Genomic DNA, 14,371 nt, shown 5'->3' with positions numbered 1-14,371 from the left:
CAGGAAAGGAGGACCTGTTTGAGGTACTCCTCAGGTCTCTCCTCCTCCAAGCAGAGCACACAGCTCTCTGTGGCTATGAGAGCACTTCCTCTAAGACTTTCCTCTGCAATGGTGTCATATTTGAAAGTTGCCCACAACCTCCATTCGGAAGAAAAGGGAAGTAAGGCAGCCCCCAGCACCTTTCTATCTACTATATATAGACAGTAAGTTTGAGAGAGACGATGGTGGGTGTATGTTTCCGGAGCTATGTGACACAGTCCCGCAACACCGGTACAAGAAGAGAGAGGGCACAGAGCAACAAGAAAAGGAGGTGACCAGAAAGCATAAGTGGGAAAAATCTGCTCATAAAACAAGTGCAACCATTTCCACGTGAAAGGAAAATTCATATTTCCAGCAGTAAAATAGCTACTTCCTTCTCATTCTTGGGGAGGTTTTGTCCTTCCTAGGCCAGGCTGCCTGTGATCTGTTGTAGACTTTTTCTTGTCAAATGGCATCCAGTTGTCTGCTGTGTGTTTTGTGCTCTGCTGGCTGCGGTGTTCATGCAGCTTCAAGCAAGCTCACAAGGACAGAGGATTTTGTCAATAAGCAGAACATCAGGGGCTATGGCAATCTGTGACTAGGAGTGAAGCTTACTGCTTCCAGTGACTTTGAGGTGGAAAGACTACAAGTACTTGTTACGTTAGGTGCAGATATCATTCTTCAAGCCACACTCAAATGCAAGGCAGCAGTCTGTTCTTTAAAATTAAGGTCAATTTTAAAGCAATAGTTACAAAGAGGTCACAGACGTTGTATTTGCACAAAGTTGTGCGTTTACATAAAATGAATGAAATGTATATGTGAATCACAGGAGTCATCACCCTTAGGAGACTGGACAGTGGTTGACCCAACAGAATATGCTGTTAGCAATTAAGAGCTACACATGAATGAATAAGTCTTCCCAGAGCTAGGTGGGGAGCTATTATACCTTTGCATAGTGCATTTAAGTTATTATGCACTTATTCTCATCACAGTCAATGCATGCTGCTGTTCTGATGCAGTAAACTGTTTGCATGTGGGTTATTTTTTATGTGTTTGGAGTAGTATTTGTTGATGTTGATCTTTATACGAGGGTTATGAGACTTGGCTTCTCATTTGTTCATGCTTTGTATTTTGTCTATTTTGACTAACTGTAGGATTCTTGATACAGAGTTCTGTCTTCTTTTCCTGTCATGTTTTAATATATGAAATGCTATTTTCAAACTTTCTTGGGCAATGGTGAATTACAGTGAGATTATCTGACAGTATTGAAGATTGGAGTGTAACCTTTTCTGTTGTAAGAATGGCCTATGCATTTACTGTCAGTTGTTGCTGAATTTGGAGATTGTTAAACCAGAGTGCAGTCCTCCCATCTAATGTGTTCCGCATTATCCTTTGACTGTTTGGGAATGAGAGTGTCACTTACAAGGAATCATTATCTGACTGCATGGAAGATGTTCTTCTGTGAGAGTTCTCTGTTGGTTTTTAAACTCATGTAGTGTAAGAGTTTGTAGAAAGTGTCAGCTTTTCATATAAACAGACTAAATAGCATTATTTTACGGCAGAGTCACACTTCTTTCTCTTTTCCTGCTTTATGTGACTCGTATTAATAGAAATGAAGTGTCAATAACACTGATGAGAATCAGGCTATCTGTGCGAGGGTTGTGAGAGTTTCATATCTATGTATCAGCCAATGAAGCTTTGTCCTTACCAGGTTCTTTTGTAGCTCAGTTTATGCAAATCCCTTATGAACACTGGTTCGCTGTACCAAAAAATGTGCTGGTTTTTGTTATGTGAATGCACATTTACTGGGACTTAACCTATGAACATCAACTCCATTTGCATTTTTTGAAAACTTAAAGTTTTAGATTCAAGACTCTTTCTAATCACACCATACAATATGCTCGCCCCCGGTCGTGCCTCCTCCTCCTAAACTGGTGAGAATCTCATTATCTGTTGTAAAAACAGAGTGAGTCAGTCTCAAGAAAAAATTAACCTGGACCTGGTAATCACTTGTGAAGCATTTGTTGGAGCGGCATTCTCATGAGCCCTCAGCACCCTGAGGACGACAGCTTCTTTTTCAGATCTTGCCTTTTGGCACGCATTAGTTGAAAGGAGATGCTCGTGTCAGTAGCTAATGCTGCACTCAAGAAAAAAAGGCCAGATGTGTAAACGTATTTGTACTGCGTTAGCACAGTGATTTCTGTTGTCCTCCTCATCATCATGTGTAACAGGATGGAGGGTGTGTAGGTTAAAGCATTTATTAAATGTCAGGCTTGCAGTTCTCCACTGCTACTTTGCAAATCCTTTAAAATAGATGCACTGAATTCCTGTGGTAAATTATTTATTTGAATTATTGTGCCATTATCTTGATTTGCATGCTCAGAACTAACACTGATTTCTAATGTGTCAGGATTTGTGGCAGGGCCTTCACCATTTATCCCTTCATTTTCTTTACACCCCACTTTTTTATTCCTTCCGTTTGCCTTTATTAAGGCCTTTCCTGTTCTCACCTCTGTCTCGCTTCTGTTCCTCACTTTCATTTTGTTGAGTTCCCCTTTCTCTAACTTTCCTTTTCTTTTCCTGTTCCCTTTTTGTATTTCTTTTTTCCTTGACCTCACCATTTTTCATTCCCAAATCTCATCTTTCTCTATCCTTTTTTCATTTTTTTCTCTCCATCTCTTATTGTTCACCTCTCTCATCTCTCAGAAACTTTCATGTATATTATCATTATTATATTTATATCATATATTATATTATATACTGGTAGTACTAACAGTTTCTGAAATCTGGGTATCAGATTCTTAAAAAATATGGGAAAACAGAATATTAGCCATCTAATCACCAGTGTGGTCATTGCCATCTGAAGAAAGAAATCTCTCTTCATTGGCCCTAGAGGCAACTTAAGCAACTATTCACAACTAGAAACCAATCTTCAGAGGGCACTCTAAGGTAGAACAATAAAAAGGTGGGATGAAGTTTGCAACAGACCGTTTTCCATTCGCTACAGAACTAGATTTCCCAGTTAAACTGGATGCATAATTCAAATCTGTGAGATGAATCCACCCTCTAAATTGGCTCCCCTATCAGTAGTGCTTAGATAGTCTGTTACTGAGGGAGCAAGAAACATCTTCATTCACTGTATGTAGAAAATAGTGACACACAGAAAAATGAAAGTCGTCAAAACATTGGTTAAGCTATTTGTAGAGGAGGATTTTTCCATTTTCTTTGTTTATTATTGGTAATATATGTTCTACAACCAAATCTGATTGGGTGTTGCATGTCTGAGGTAGCACAATCTGCTGTCGGTTTGCTATTGAGATAAAATTAGTCGTTTCCTTCCTGCGTGATAAGATGATAAGAGCTCTGAAGTTCTAAAGCTCGAAGACTGGAGGAAGACAGATTTCAGATATTCTCTTAGGATGGAGTGCAACATGGGAGAGCATAGGTCTCAGCCTTTTATGAAACAGGTTACGACAGGATCCTAATAAGGATTAAGGTCTTTTGCAACACTATGTCATTGGGCGAAACTGTATTCTTAATGTGAAAATACAGAAAGTGAGAGATATTTTCTAGAATTTTAGATGCCATTTCAAAAGCAGACAAAAGCTAAATGTATTAAGCGTGGAATTCAGTGCAAGAATTGTTCAGCTCTTGAGCAATATTATCCTGCAATATTGAAAAACTTGTGTGTCTTTGTTGCATACAGTGGTATCTGGTTAAGGTGATATTAAGCAAACCATTGGGTGTACTGGCTAACAATGCTAATAACTGATCTGTGTTTTATGTATCGTTACCCTTTATTTTTTTCCGAGATGGAGCTATATATGGACCTATTCTTAGAAGAGTAGATAAAGGCAAAGGAAGAGATAATTAAAGGCAGTTCCTGTATTATTAATTCTTCTGGCCCTCTTCTCTTAGGACAGGAATAGTGATTAGAAACAAATCTCTGATTTATTCTATTGCTTTCTTTATTTTCATAGAACTGAGATACAGAACTAGAGTAACATCATAGAATTTTCCATTTCTTTTTCTCTCACTTGGATTTTGAGCCAATAGTTATGAAAATGAGGCAAATTTGCTTTCCCTCTTCTGCCTGTAGAAGCAAGATGAATGTGCCTCCAGAGCCCTTTGAGCCAGTTAGGGAGTTTGTTTTGGTGATCTGTGTCTCTCTTCTGTTCAGAAAATAGGAGTAGTATTTATGACTATGACTATCATCTGGCTTTGCTGAAGAAGTAGCTTTACCTCACTGAAGCTTTGCAAGTCTACTCATGTTTTGGGGTTTTGTTGTAGGTGGTGTGTTACAGGAGGATTGATTCAATGGAATTGAACAGAATACAGTTGTGTGAAAATAATCCTATTATGTGTTTAAAGCTTTCTGCTCTTCTATTACTTTGGTATCTCTTATTCTATATTTTTCTTTTATGTTTTATTGGAACTGTGGCATTCAGTAAGCTGGTTGAACCTTTTATATAAAGAGGGAGTTCTGATATATACAGAATGGTTCTTTCTATATGCAGCCACTGTGACCTAAACCAGAAATACAGCCCAGTCCATTCAACAGTGCTGCTGGCTTCAGGAAGTATTCTGAGGCCTGCAAAATCTGAAGTAATAAAACTGCGCTAATAAATGTTTTTCTAGGGCTTTACCATCTTGGCGGTTCCAAGTGCTTTACAGTCACTAATTAACGAGTCTTACCTTGTCATGAAATACTTTTTATCAGCTTTGTTTCCAAATGAGGACACTGAGGTAGAAGGAATGCATATGAAGTGCAAATTCTTAAAGGCAGATGAAGACTCTGTCTCCTTGCCTTTGGGAGTCCAAATTTAGGCACCTGTATAGAAAAAAATGTGAAAGTATAGGTAAGCAAATCTAGTCTTCTCAATCAATGTTTAAGCCTTTTATAATGGTTGTCAGTACCATAGAACATCCAGCAGTGCTGCCAGCATAATTGGAAACTGCTGGTATTCAGCATTTCAGAAAGCCAGGAGTGCAAATAGAGCTCTCCTGTCCTTAAGCAAAGAAATATGATTTCCTTATCACACTTTAAACTGTGACTCTCCTCTAAAATTAAAAATAGCTCTAAATCCCTTTGTGGTTTTGTGGTTCTCTGATATTGCAAATCTGCACATATCCATGCAAGCAGCTTTTGAGAAAATCACCCTGTTGTTATACTTTATCATGTGAAGTGCTACACAAACTTGAGGGAGAAAGGGTATTGCCCCATGAAATCTAGAGATATGCATAGAAAGAGGATGTAATAAAATACCCTGAAAAGGTTGAGGATAATTATGTACACAGTTTTAAAGTGCTACTTTCATCTTTATTTTTGCTTTAAAGTGTGATAATTTATAGGTAATCCTTTCCTGTTTTATATAAACATATTTAGTATTTAACATATGCTTCTGTTCTTATTTACTTATGATTTGCACATTTTGTGTGTTGTGGTTTCTTTCTGAATACTGCCAGCCTGTGAACATCTGTGACAAATGCAGAAGTCTAAAACATTAAAATAGATCGCCTCTTCCAAAATAAACTTCCTCCTCTGTATGCAGACAATACCTTTATTTTCATCTTTCACAAAGAAGATACCAAGAAATCAGAAAACCTAGCTGAAAGCCGCATTTGCAGTCTGCTCCATGGCGATTCCTTGGTATCAACAGGCTGACAAGAACTGAGAGCCAAGGGCATGCAAACGGCTGAAGGGTTAATTTCTGCACCACCCTGAAATGAATCACAAAAAATGAAGCTTTAGATGTGACCTGATGATGAGCACTTTTATAGACCCCCTGGTTCTGAAGCCTGCGGGCTTTATTCCCTTGATCAGTGGAGAGCATCACTGATGTATGAAAGTGTGGAGTCTGAGTGAGAGCAGAGAACAGCTTTAACTGCAAGGTGATTTGTTCAGTTGGAAAATACAACCAAAAAATAGCAAACACATAGAAAGATTCATTTGTGTGTAACAGCCAAGAGAAGGATAGTCCCTGAGAGAAAAAAGGAGATGAGGGGAGCAGTGTGTTTCTTTTAATGTAAAAAGGGATTCTCTTTTGTCTGCATCTACAGAGACCTTTGAAATAGATGGGACTAGCTGAGATTATTACTGGGTTAAGATCTCCTGCAGTTAAAAGCTATGTCATATACTAACTACTGAAAGAAGCAGTGGGAGAGCAATTTTTAAACTGTTGTGGTGATTCTTATTTCTTTTCGGTTAATGTCTGTTGAAGTCAGTCCAAGGCTGTGACTTCGCACCCGTGAGTTGTAATGGACGCCATAGTATTTCTGTGGCATATTGCAACTTCTTAATGTGTTAGGTTACAACTTGAGAGGTGCTGGAAGCAGAAACTAGAAAACAGTAATGAAGATTGGATGAAATAAGTGATTACACATTTCAAAACACTTTAAATCTGTCATTTTTAATTTTACATGTGAAAACAACTTTTCTGCAATATTGTCACAGGAAGGAAAACAGAAATAGGGAATAAGGTCTTTTAAACACATAGAAAATGCATCTGCTACTGAAAATCTTTTAAAATTAAAGCCACTAATACAATATGTTTCTTGGTTTCAGCTGAAACATCTGGGTTTTGCTGTACTAATATCAGCTGTCCATTGCTATTGCCACTGGAATAGCTCCATAAGACAGTGGGGCTACCTGGGGGTTATCCTTTCAGACCAGTTTGGTGAACAAAACACAACAGAGGCAACACCCCAGGCACTAGGAATGAGAGGAGTGCTCCCTGTTACACAGCAGCAAGCCCTGAGAGGCCATCAGTAAGAGTGGAGACAGCTTAGCTGTGCTTCTGGTAGGGCATTTCCAAGGTGAAGGAGAAAGGAAAATGCAGTTTCTGAAATTCCTACATAGCGATGAGGGACCACTCCACTAAATGTTGTTTCTAAGGGCTTGCTCCTGATAATAGACTATATTTACCAAGAGTTTGCTACCAGAAATCTCCTTTTAAAAATCCTAGCCACTCATGCAATATACTTATTACTTTCCCATTAAACATTAAGTCCCCAAAATAACAGTATAGATGTATTATGCCCATACACGAGGGACCATTTGATAAAGGTATTTTTAATGTCAGGTAAAAAGAGAGAAATTCATGTTGAGAATTACAGTGATGAGTGAACTCTTCTTTGAATCATTTAATGGAGAAATCCTTACTAATGTCCTGAGGGAACTGCTGACTGTGTGCAATAATTTCTGGTTCGGTGCAGCAGATTACAAGATATCTTGCAATTTATGAAATCCAGGCAAGCGCTTCTTTTACACTCTTGAGGTATATCTGTGAGCTTCCTGGTACTCTTCCCAAAATTGAAAGGCCTTCAACACACCTTTTTTCAGATGCAATAGATAGCTGTGTCTCTAAGATGACTAAGGTACTGTGTGATCTTCTGCTTTACTGCCTTGGACTCCCAAAAGTTCAGCTTCTCCAATTATGTAGTGTTTGTTAAATTCATCTTTGAAGTGAAATACAGTTATTTTCAGAATAAGTGGTGGAGAGTAAGGTTCATGAGAATGTATGTGTGCTTCAGATGAAGCTATTTCACCTTTAGCATTCCTCCCACTGCTACCTACTTTATATAGCTTTTTCTATTATTTTACCTTTATACTGCTCATTACTGCACTGTCATCTTTACTACACGTAAATACTGGCATTCAGTAAGAATTTCATCCAGCTTGTGAGGAGTTCATAACACCAGAGAGATTTTCCTATAACTACAACCATTCCCCCATGATTCTGGATCCCACTGAGCAGTCCTGGTCTTCCTTGCCCTCTGAGGACAGTTGTGTCTCCCAGTCAATTTAATACCGGTCACTGGAACAATGAAATCTGTGTGCAATCAGCAGAGCAAATAGTAAATAAGTGGTTCCTAAGATATGAAACTACAAAGAAAAGAACTCTGGGAGAGCTGCTGGAGTGCAGGAGAACAAAACACCTGGCAATACTCCCCTAACACGTCCATAACAGGAGAAACCCATCCCAGTTCTTCTCATTGAATCCTAGCCTGGCATTTTGGACAATTTGAAAAGGCCTTTGAAAGCAACAAGCACAGAACACACATTTTTGTAGAACTGTTCTGTATTTCATTACAATAGAACACTGACAAACACATTATTTAGCAGATTAGCACTTTTGTTTTTAGTTTTCCAAGTGAGGAGTTAATAGCCCCTGGCTATACGTATTAATGGCTGGTTTTACCCAGCAATATGCAGTGTAACACAGACTGCTTTGCAGTTCCTGAAGTTGGAAGCTGAGGAAATTATAACACAATGGAGAGAACTCTGCTGGTCCAAGAAAAACAACGTGTTGCTTTTCAGGTCTGTAGTTACTGATTACCAGCAAAGTCTCATAAAGCATAGCTCTCATCTCGTATGACCTAGGAGCTGCACATTCATACCCTGGTCTCTGATGTTGTAATATAACTCTTGAAATAGAAGCTTATCTTCATTATGCCACCTGGATCACAAGACCTTGAGAGAGGTAGAATGCAAAAATGATACTTGTTTCAAAGGTTAACATTTATTTAAAAATTAAGACGGAAAGATTTTTATAAAGTTTCTTTACTCTCAACTTTAGTACAAATTTTCTGACCTCATCATGGCCTGCCTTGTAACCTTCTCTAATGAGGTGGTTACAAATTAGGAGTTGGCAGGAAATTGCCTAGCAAGCACTCAGAAATCATATGATAACATTTGCATGAGTCAAGAACATTTTCAGACCTCAGTGATACAGTGCTCACACTGATCCGCTTGTGGAGAAAGGCAAGGTCTGAATCCACAGGTACTTGCACTCATGCCCATATATCAGTCAATGCATACACAGCTGCAGAAGGCAGACATACGTAACTGCTTGCCTAGGAGTTAACTGTTCTTGTGGTGCAGTCATTTGCATGTGTTGGCTCATCACATATATGTAGGAAAAACTGCAGGTTCAAATCAGTACAGCTGCAAGGAACAAAGGAGGTGAGAATGAGAGCCTTAGTTGCCTGCAGCAAGTATTTGCTTTGTTCTGAGCTGTGCATGTTCATACCCTTTCTTTCATTGCACTGTGTCCTTTACCATTGCTTCTGATACAAAGAGGGATTCTCTGACTTGTAGAGACCTTCATGGAGGTAGCTGAGCTGCAGATTCATCACCAGAGAGCAATATGCAATCATTCATAGACTCAAGATAGCACTTCTCTAAACTGTCACTTTCCAGATGAGCTGTGGACAGGCTGCACTTCAGTTCAAACAGTTTCAATACAGGGAAAATTCAGCATTGGTCAGAAGTGATTCCAAGCTATGTGACATGGAAGCACAAAAAGTAACAGAATAGAAACTGTCCTGTTTGATGTTCATGCACCGATTGTTTCCCTTAAGGAGGAGAGCCAGAGATGGATGACTGCCTGGAGACACTGAAAGATGAGGAGGAAGCTTTGTGGGAGAACGTAGAATGCAACCGGCACATGCTGAGCCGGTACATCAACCCTGCCAAACTGACCCCCTACTTACGGCAGTGCAAAGTCATCGATGAGCAAGATGAGGATGAGGTGCTTAACTCACTTATGCTGCCCTCCAAAATTAACCGAGCAGGTAATTATTTTGTGAATGGCTGCATCTGTTTCCGTATCTGAACAGTGTTATTTTGCTAAGTTTGGAGGGAGTCTGTATCAAATTACAGATTATCAAATAGAAAACCTATATTTCATTTACAGATTTAATGTAAAGAGGGGAATCTGCTGCTGCTGTTTTGATAACAGTGATTCTTTCCAATGCTGTGCAGACTGAAGCTCTTGGGGTTCATATTCCCATCAAAGCCTTGGCAAATATTTCAGTTAGCACAAGCAGCATCCAGTGCCATTCCAAGAGTAGGTTTTCAGCTGTCTTGCCGTGCATCATGATTTGTCACCGAAGGGTCTGCCATCCTAGCATTTCAGTACTGCCTGTTTAAGGCTGCAACATGGCTGTTGAAATTTCTCTTCCAGAGACCAATTTGCCTGCACTCTTTCAGAATAACGATCAACACAAACATAAAGAATACGTGGCATTACTTTATGAGTTCAGCTGAACTCAATTAATCAGACAGATTTTCTACAACATGTTGCTGTGGCAGAGATGAACCTTAAACAGATCTGACTTCGGGGTTGCAGTGCTTGCTTGTGCTGTTCACAGTGTTGTGTGTCACCTCTCTCTCTGTTCTCTGTGCTTAGGCCGACTCCTGGACATCCTCCACACCAAAGGCCAAAGGGGCTACGTAGTTTTCTTGGAGAGCTTAGAGTTTTACTACCCTGAACTCTACAAACTGGTGACAGGGAAAGAACCTACACGGAGATTTTCCACTATTGTTGGTGAGTAGATTCAGTCCCAAAGAAGCCTGTTCAAATAAGGACTATCTTGAAGGCCGGGTTTGATTTTTCAGGCAAGAAATGGAAATAAAACCTATTCTCATAATAGCATTCTGCAGTTTTCCAGCCCCCTTCAGTGTAAAACAAGCTAGCAGCAGGTAATGTATAAAGAAAAGGAACATATCTGTTGTCTGAATGAGGCTGAAAGAACACATATGCAAAAGTATGTATTTGTGCCTATTCTGCACCTTTGTACATATTGTGGGACATTGGTTTCTTACTCAGCTCTGCTGATTCTACTTAATATAGAGTTGCTTTATTAGAAGTTGATAAGCTGTTCAAACATTTTCAGTGGAAGAGGGACATGAAGGCCTTACCCATTTCCTAATGAACGAGATCATTAAGCTTCAGCAGCAAGTCAAGACAAAAGATGTGCAGCGCTGTGAACTCTTGGCTAAGTCTCGCCAGTTGGAGGATGAACGAAAGCAGCTAAAACTGAACAAGATAGAGCTGCTGACCTTCCAGGAGAGATACAACAAGATGAAGGAGGAGAGGAACAACTACAATGATGAGCTGGTCAAGGTGAAAGATGAGAACTACAATCTGGCCATGAGATATGCCCAGCTGAGTGACGAGAAGAGCATGGCTGTGATAAGGAGCCGAGACCTCCAGTTAGAGGTGAGTTAAATGCTCTGAGTTGCTTTAATCAGGAGCAGCAATGGAGGATGCCAGTGGCATCAGGCAAAATGAGACAACCTCTGACAGCAGAAAGGTGTACAGCTGTCATTTCCATTGCTTATCCAGGTGATAAGAGGCATCACTGTACAGGAATGCCAACTGCAGTGATGAGTATTAATGGCAGAAAACTGACTTACTTGTAATGGATTAACAGAACATAACATACTTAAAATAAAATTTTAAAAACATCACTTTCTGCTAAAAAGACAATTTTAGCTTTTCAGGCTTAATAATATCTTGGGGCTGTTATCCAGGTTTGCAGTACAGCTGCTGGTGGTTTATTCAAAAAGTGTCACATAGAGCATTAGAACAGCTTGAGGCCATTTAGAAAAATATAGTGAAATGCTTCAAGTGCCATAAAATTCATGCTTGTGTGTGTGTCACAGACGAGATGGAGTAAACAACCACCCATCATGGATCTGGACACTGGGGTTCATTTTTGAACCAATGATATCAGATATTTTGCCCCACTTTGTTTCTTCACACAGTTGTTTGCTCACTCCCCCACCACGCTGCTTCCTTCTCTTGGGCTTGACATCCCTTCCCTGCAGGGAGATCCCTGCTGGTGTTGGTCAGAAAGTCCTGTTAGTTCGTGCTGTGCAGCCTCTTGCAGTCACCAGTCACAAGTGTTACTGGCCATGGTCCCTGGGCACCCCCTGGCCTTCATCCCCATGTATCAATCTGACCTCCAGGATATTTCCCCACTTCCAAATCTTTCCTCCAGCCAGGATCATCATCAGGCCCCCTCCTGTCTGAAGCCACATTTTTGTTTTCTCTTTTCTATCCATAACTCAAAGCTCCTTCTTTTTTCCCTAATCCAAATTGTGCAAAAGCACAATGTGTGGTCAGTCTCCTAAGTGTAAATTCTGTTTCATATCTATTTATTTATTGGAGGATTGAGGATGTGACACTTTTTTTTAGTCCAGATGTTCTCAAAATTTACAACCAGTCCAAACTAGTTGTAGCTGGCAAATAGCAGGCTTCTGCTTGCGAGTTCAACAGTTCAACTGTGGACTTTCAACATGCATGCACATACACCCAGTAATCTGCTGCTTGTTAGCATTCACAGTTGAAGATATTTTTTCCACCCATGACAGTATGTTTTCACCTGGAAGTGAGAGTGTTTTCAGAGCAGTAAATACCAGAGCTAGGAAATTCTTTCCTTTCCTCTTTCTCCTTTTCACTGCTCCCTGGCTGCTCTAGATAGACCAGCTGAAGCATCGCTTGAACAAGGTAGAAGAGGAATGCAAGCTGGAGAGGAACCAGTCTTTGAAGCTGAAAAATGATATTGAAAACCGACCCAAAAAGGAACAGGTTCTGGAGCTGGAGCGAGAAAATGAGATGATGAAGACTAAAATACAGGAGTTACAGTCTATCATTCAGGTACTAAAGCGGATTGCTACATTTAAAATTCCAGCCACTTCAGCTTACCCCTCCTGCTTACCCAGATGATGAATTCAGCAGGTTTCAACCACTCCTTACCACCAGGCACCCCCACACTCTCCTCCCATACCCCACATCTCCTCACAGCCTGCCTTGGTGGCTACTTTTCAGGATGTAAGTGTCTGGAGGAGGCTGTGAGAGTGGGACAGAGAAGCAGCAGGTGGTGACATCTCCCACATGTTTTCAGTAAGGGGCAGGGAGCTAAATATGTAACAGGGCAACTGGTAACTATGAACAAGAGGAGGTGGCACGGTCTCTGCTACCACTCCTTACCTCAAACCCAACACATACTCCTGATATAATGCTAGGAAGCGTTGGGTGACACCTCTACCTCCAAGGTTACAGCGAGCATAAGTGCAAAGTTTGGAAGAACAGAAGGTTGGTTATGCAGCTCCCAGCTGTCTGTAGTACTCCTTGTACAAACACATGCAAGAGGAGTTCTACCAAAAAAAAATTGTCATCTAATAAATCATGCCGTACATAAGAGATTGGCTCTTCCAAGGTGCAGACTGCAGCTGTTTAATTGCTGAGCATTCAGCTCCGTGTTTCAGTCCCGTTGTGGTTCTGTGTACCACTCTGTCACTACAAAGCTGTGTTAAACAGCAGCCTGGAAATTTCTGACAGTGGCTCTGTGTACCCTGTTCTAGGCTGTTGTCATCTCTGGGATAAAAGGTCTTAATGAAACAGAGGACAATAAAGGTTTCTCTGCTTGGGTGGTCACTGGTTACCAGAATGCCTTGAGAACTCTGCTGTAACTTGCGCAGGGATCTTAACTAACCTTTATTTGGGCAGATGGGGAAGAATGATGATATGCCGCAAAATTAGCACTGTGTTACTCTGTGAAGAGCTTAGCCAAATATTAGGATACATGTGAGAGTGCTTACCACTTTGCTGGAAAAGGCTTGTGGCATTTTAAAATGACACTTAAAAAGTTATCGATAGAATGCATTTCAGAAATGGCTGTAGCCTTTAGCATCGCCTAACGATTCTTACTTCTAACACAAATCCAATGCAGAGGTTGGAAAAGGGTGTAGTATTGAAGGTTGTTGGAGTTCTGGTCTGTGTAGAATCTCTTATATTAATTGAAATAGTCTTACAGCACCTAAAGAGACAAAGAAGTAATAGTGAAATAGCTAAAAATAGGATTTAAATTCTCCTAAATGAAAGTATAAATAAACAAAAGGCAGTTTGTTTTAGAAGTACTCAGATATACTTAGAAATATTAGGTATCCAAAATGTCACTGAAATCTCCAGCTTAGTCTAGGTATTTTAAAAATAAACATGCATATCAGTTGCTTGCATTTTATGTCTTTTTCATCTTCCATTTATGGTTAATTTTGGATGGCAATTTATGTGTTGGAACCTGCTCTGGTAATCTTGTTAATTTTAAAACTGAAAGAAGAAATATTGCTGGACACTACAGAAAATGAAGCAGTGGTGCAAGCTACTCCAGGCATGTTTAATATTCTCTGAGCACAGCCTTGCAAAGCCTGTGCATGCTTTTAAAATTCCCCTGGATGTTTTCTTAGGCCCTGCTCTTTGGCAAAGGGTGATTTTTGTGCTCAGTGAGAGCTGATTAATAGAGAAGGGTTCTGAATGCAGGGCCTGGAGTGAAGAATTGTCACTGCATCCAAAATGGATCAAATTATAGCCAGTACAATAAAACAGTAAAACAGTTCCTTCATCAGGCTATTCTGACAGCAAGACAGCCTTTATTCATCTTTTCTGACACTCTTTTAAAATATGAACAAATGTCCATCTCTTCTTCTGCTTTCCCATTGCAACACCATGTTCATTTTCTATTCCTCTTGTTTGTTACTGATTTTGTTACTTTTCTGCCTGCA

The 14,371-nt window shown here is 40.0% G+C and overlaps 1 protein-coding gene across 1 annotated transcript in view; it reads left to right on the top strand.

Moving 5' to 3' along the window:
- Positions 1-14,371, top strand: part of CARD11 (caspase recruitment domain family, member 11) — a gene marked incomplete at its 3' end in the record, with an annotated part of 40,241 nt that overhangs the window by 11,097 nt on the left and 14,773 nt on the right. Inside the window, exons 2-6 of the mRNA XM_010185541.1 lie at positions 9,382-9,594; positions 10,212-10,349; positions 10,699-11,024; positions 12,288-12,467; positions 12,772-12,779. Coding sequence (XP_010183843.1) covers positions 9,382-9,594; positions 10,212-10,349; positions 10,699-11,024; positions 12,288-12,467; positions 12,772-12,779 — 865 coding nt within the window. The remainder of the gene's footprint in view (positions 1-9,381; positions 9,595-10,211; positions 10,350-10,698; positions 11,025-12,287; positions 12,468-12,771; positions 12,780-14,371) is intronic.

The sequence above is a fragment of the Mesitornis unicolor genome, unplaced genomic scaffold (genome assembly GCF_000695765.1).
Source record: "Mesitornis unicolor isolate BGI_N332 unplaced genomic scaffold, ASM69576v1 scaffold17305, whole genome shotgun sequence".
Classification (NCBI taxonomy): Eukaryota; Metazoa; Chordata; class Aves; order Mesitornithiformes; family Mesitornithidae; genus Mesitornis; species Mesitornis unicolor.
Note: the sequence above shows the minus strand (reverse complement) of the source record. Positions and strands in the feature narration are given on the sequence as shown.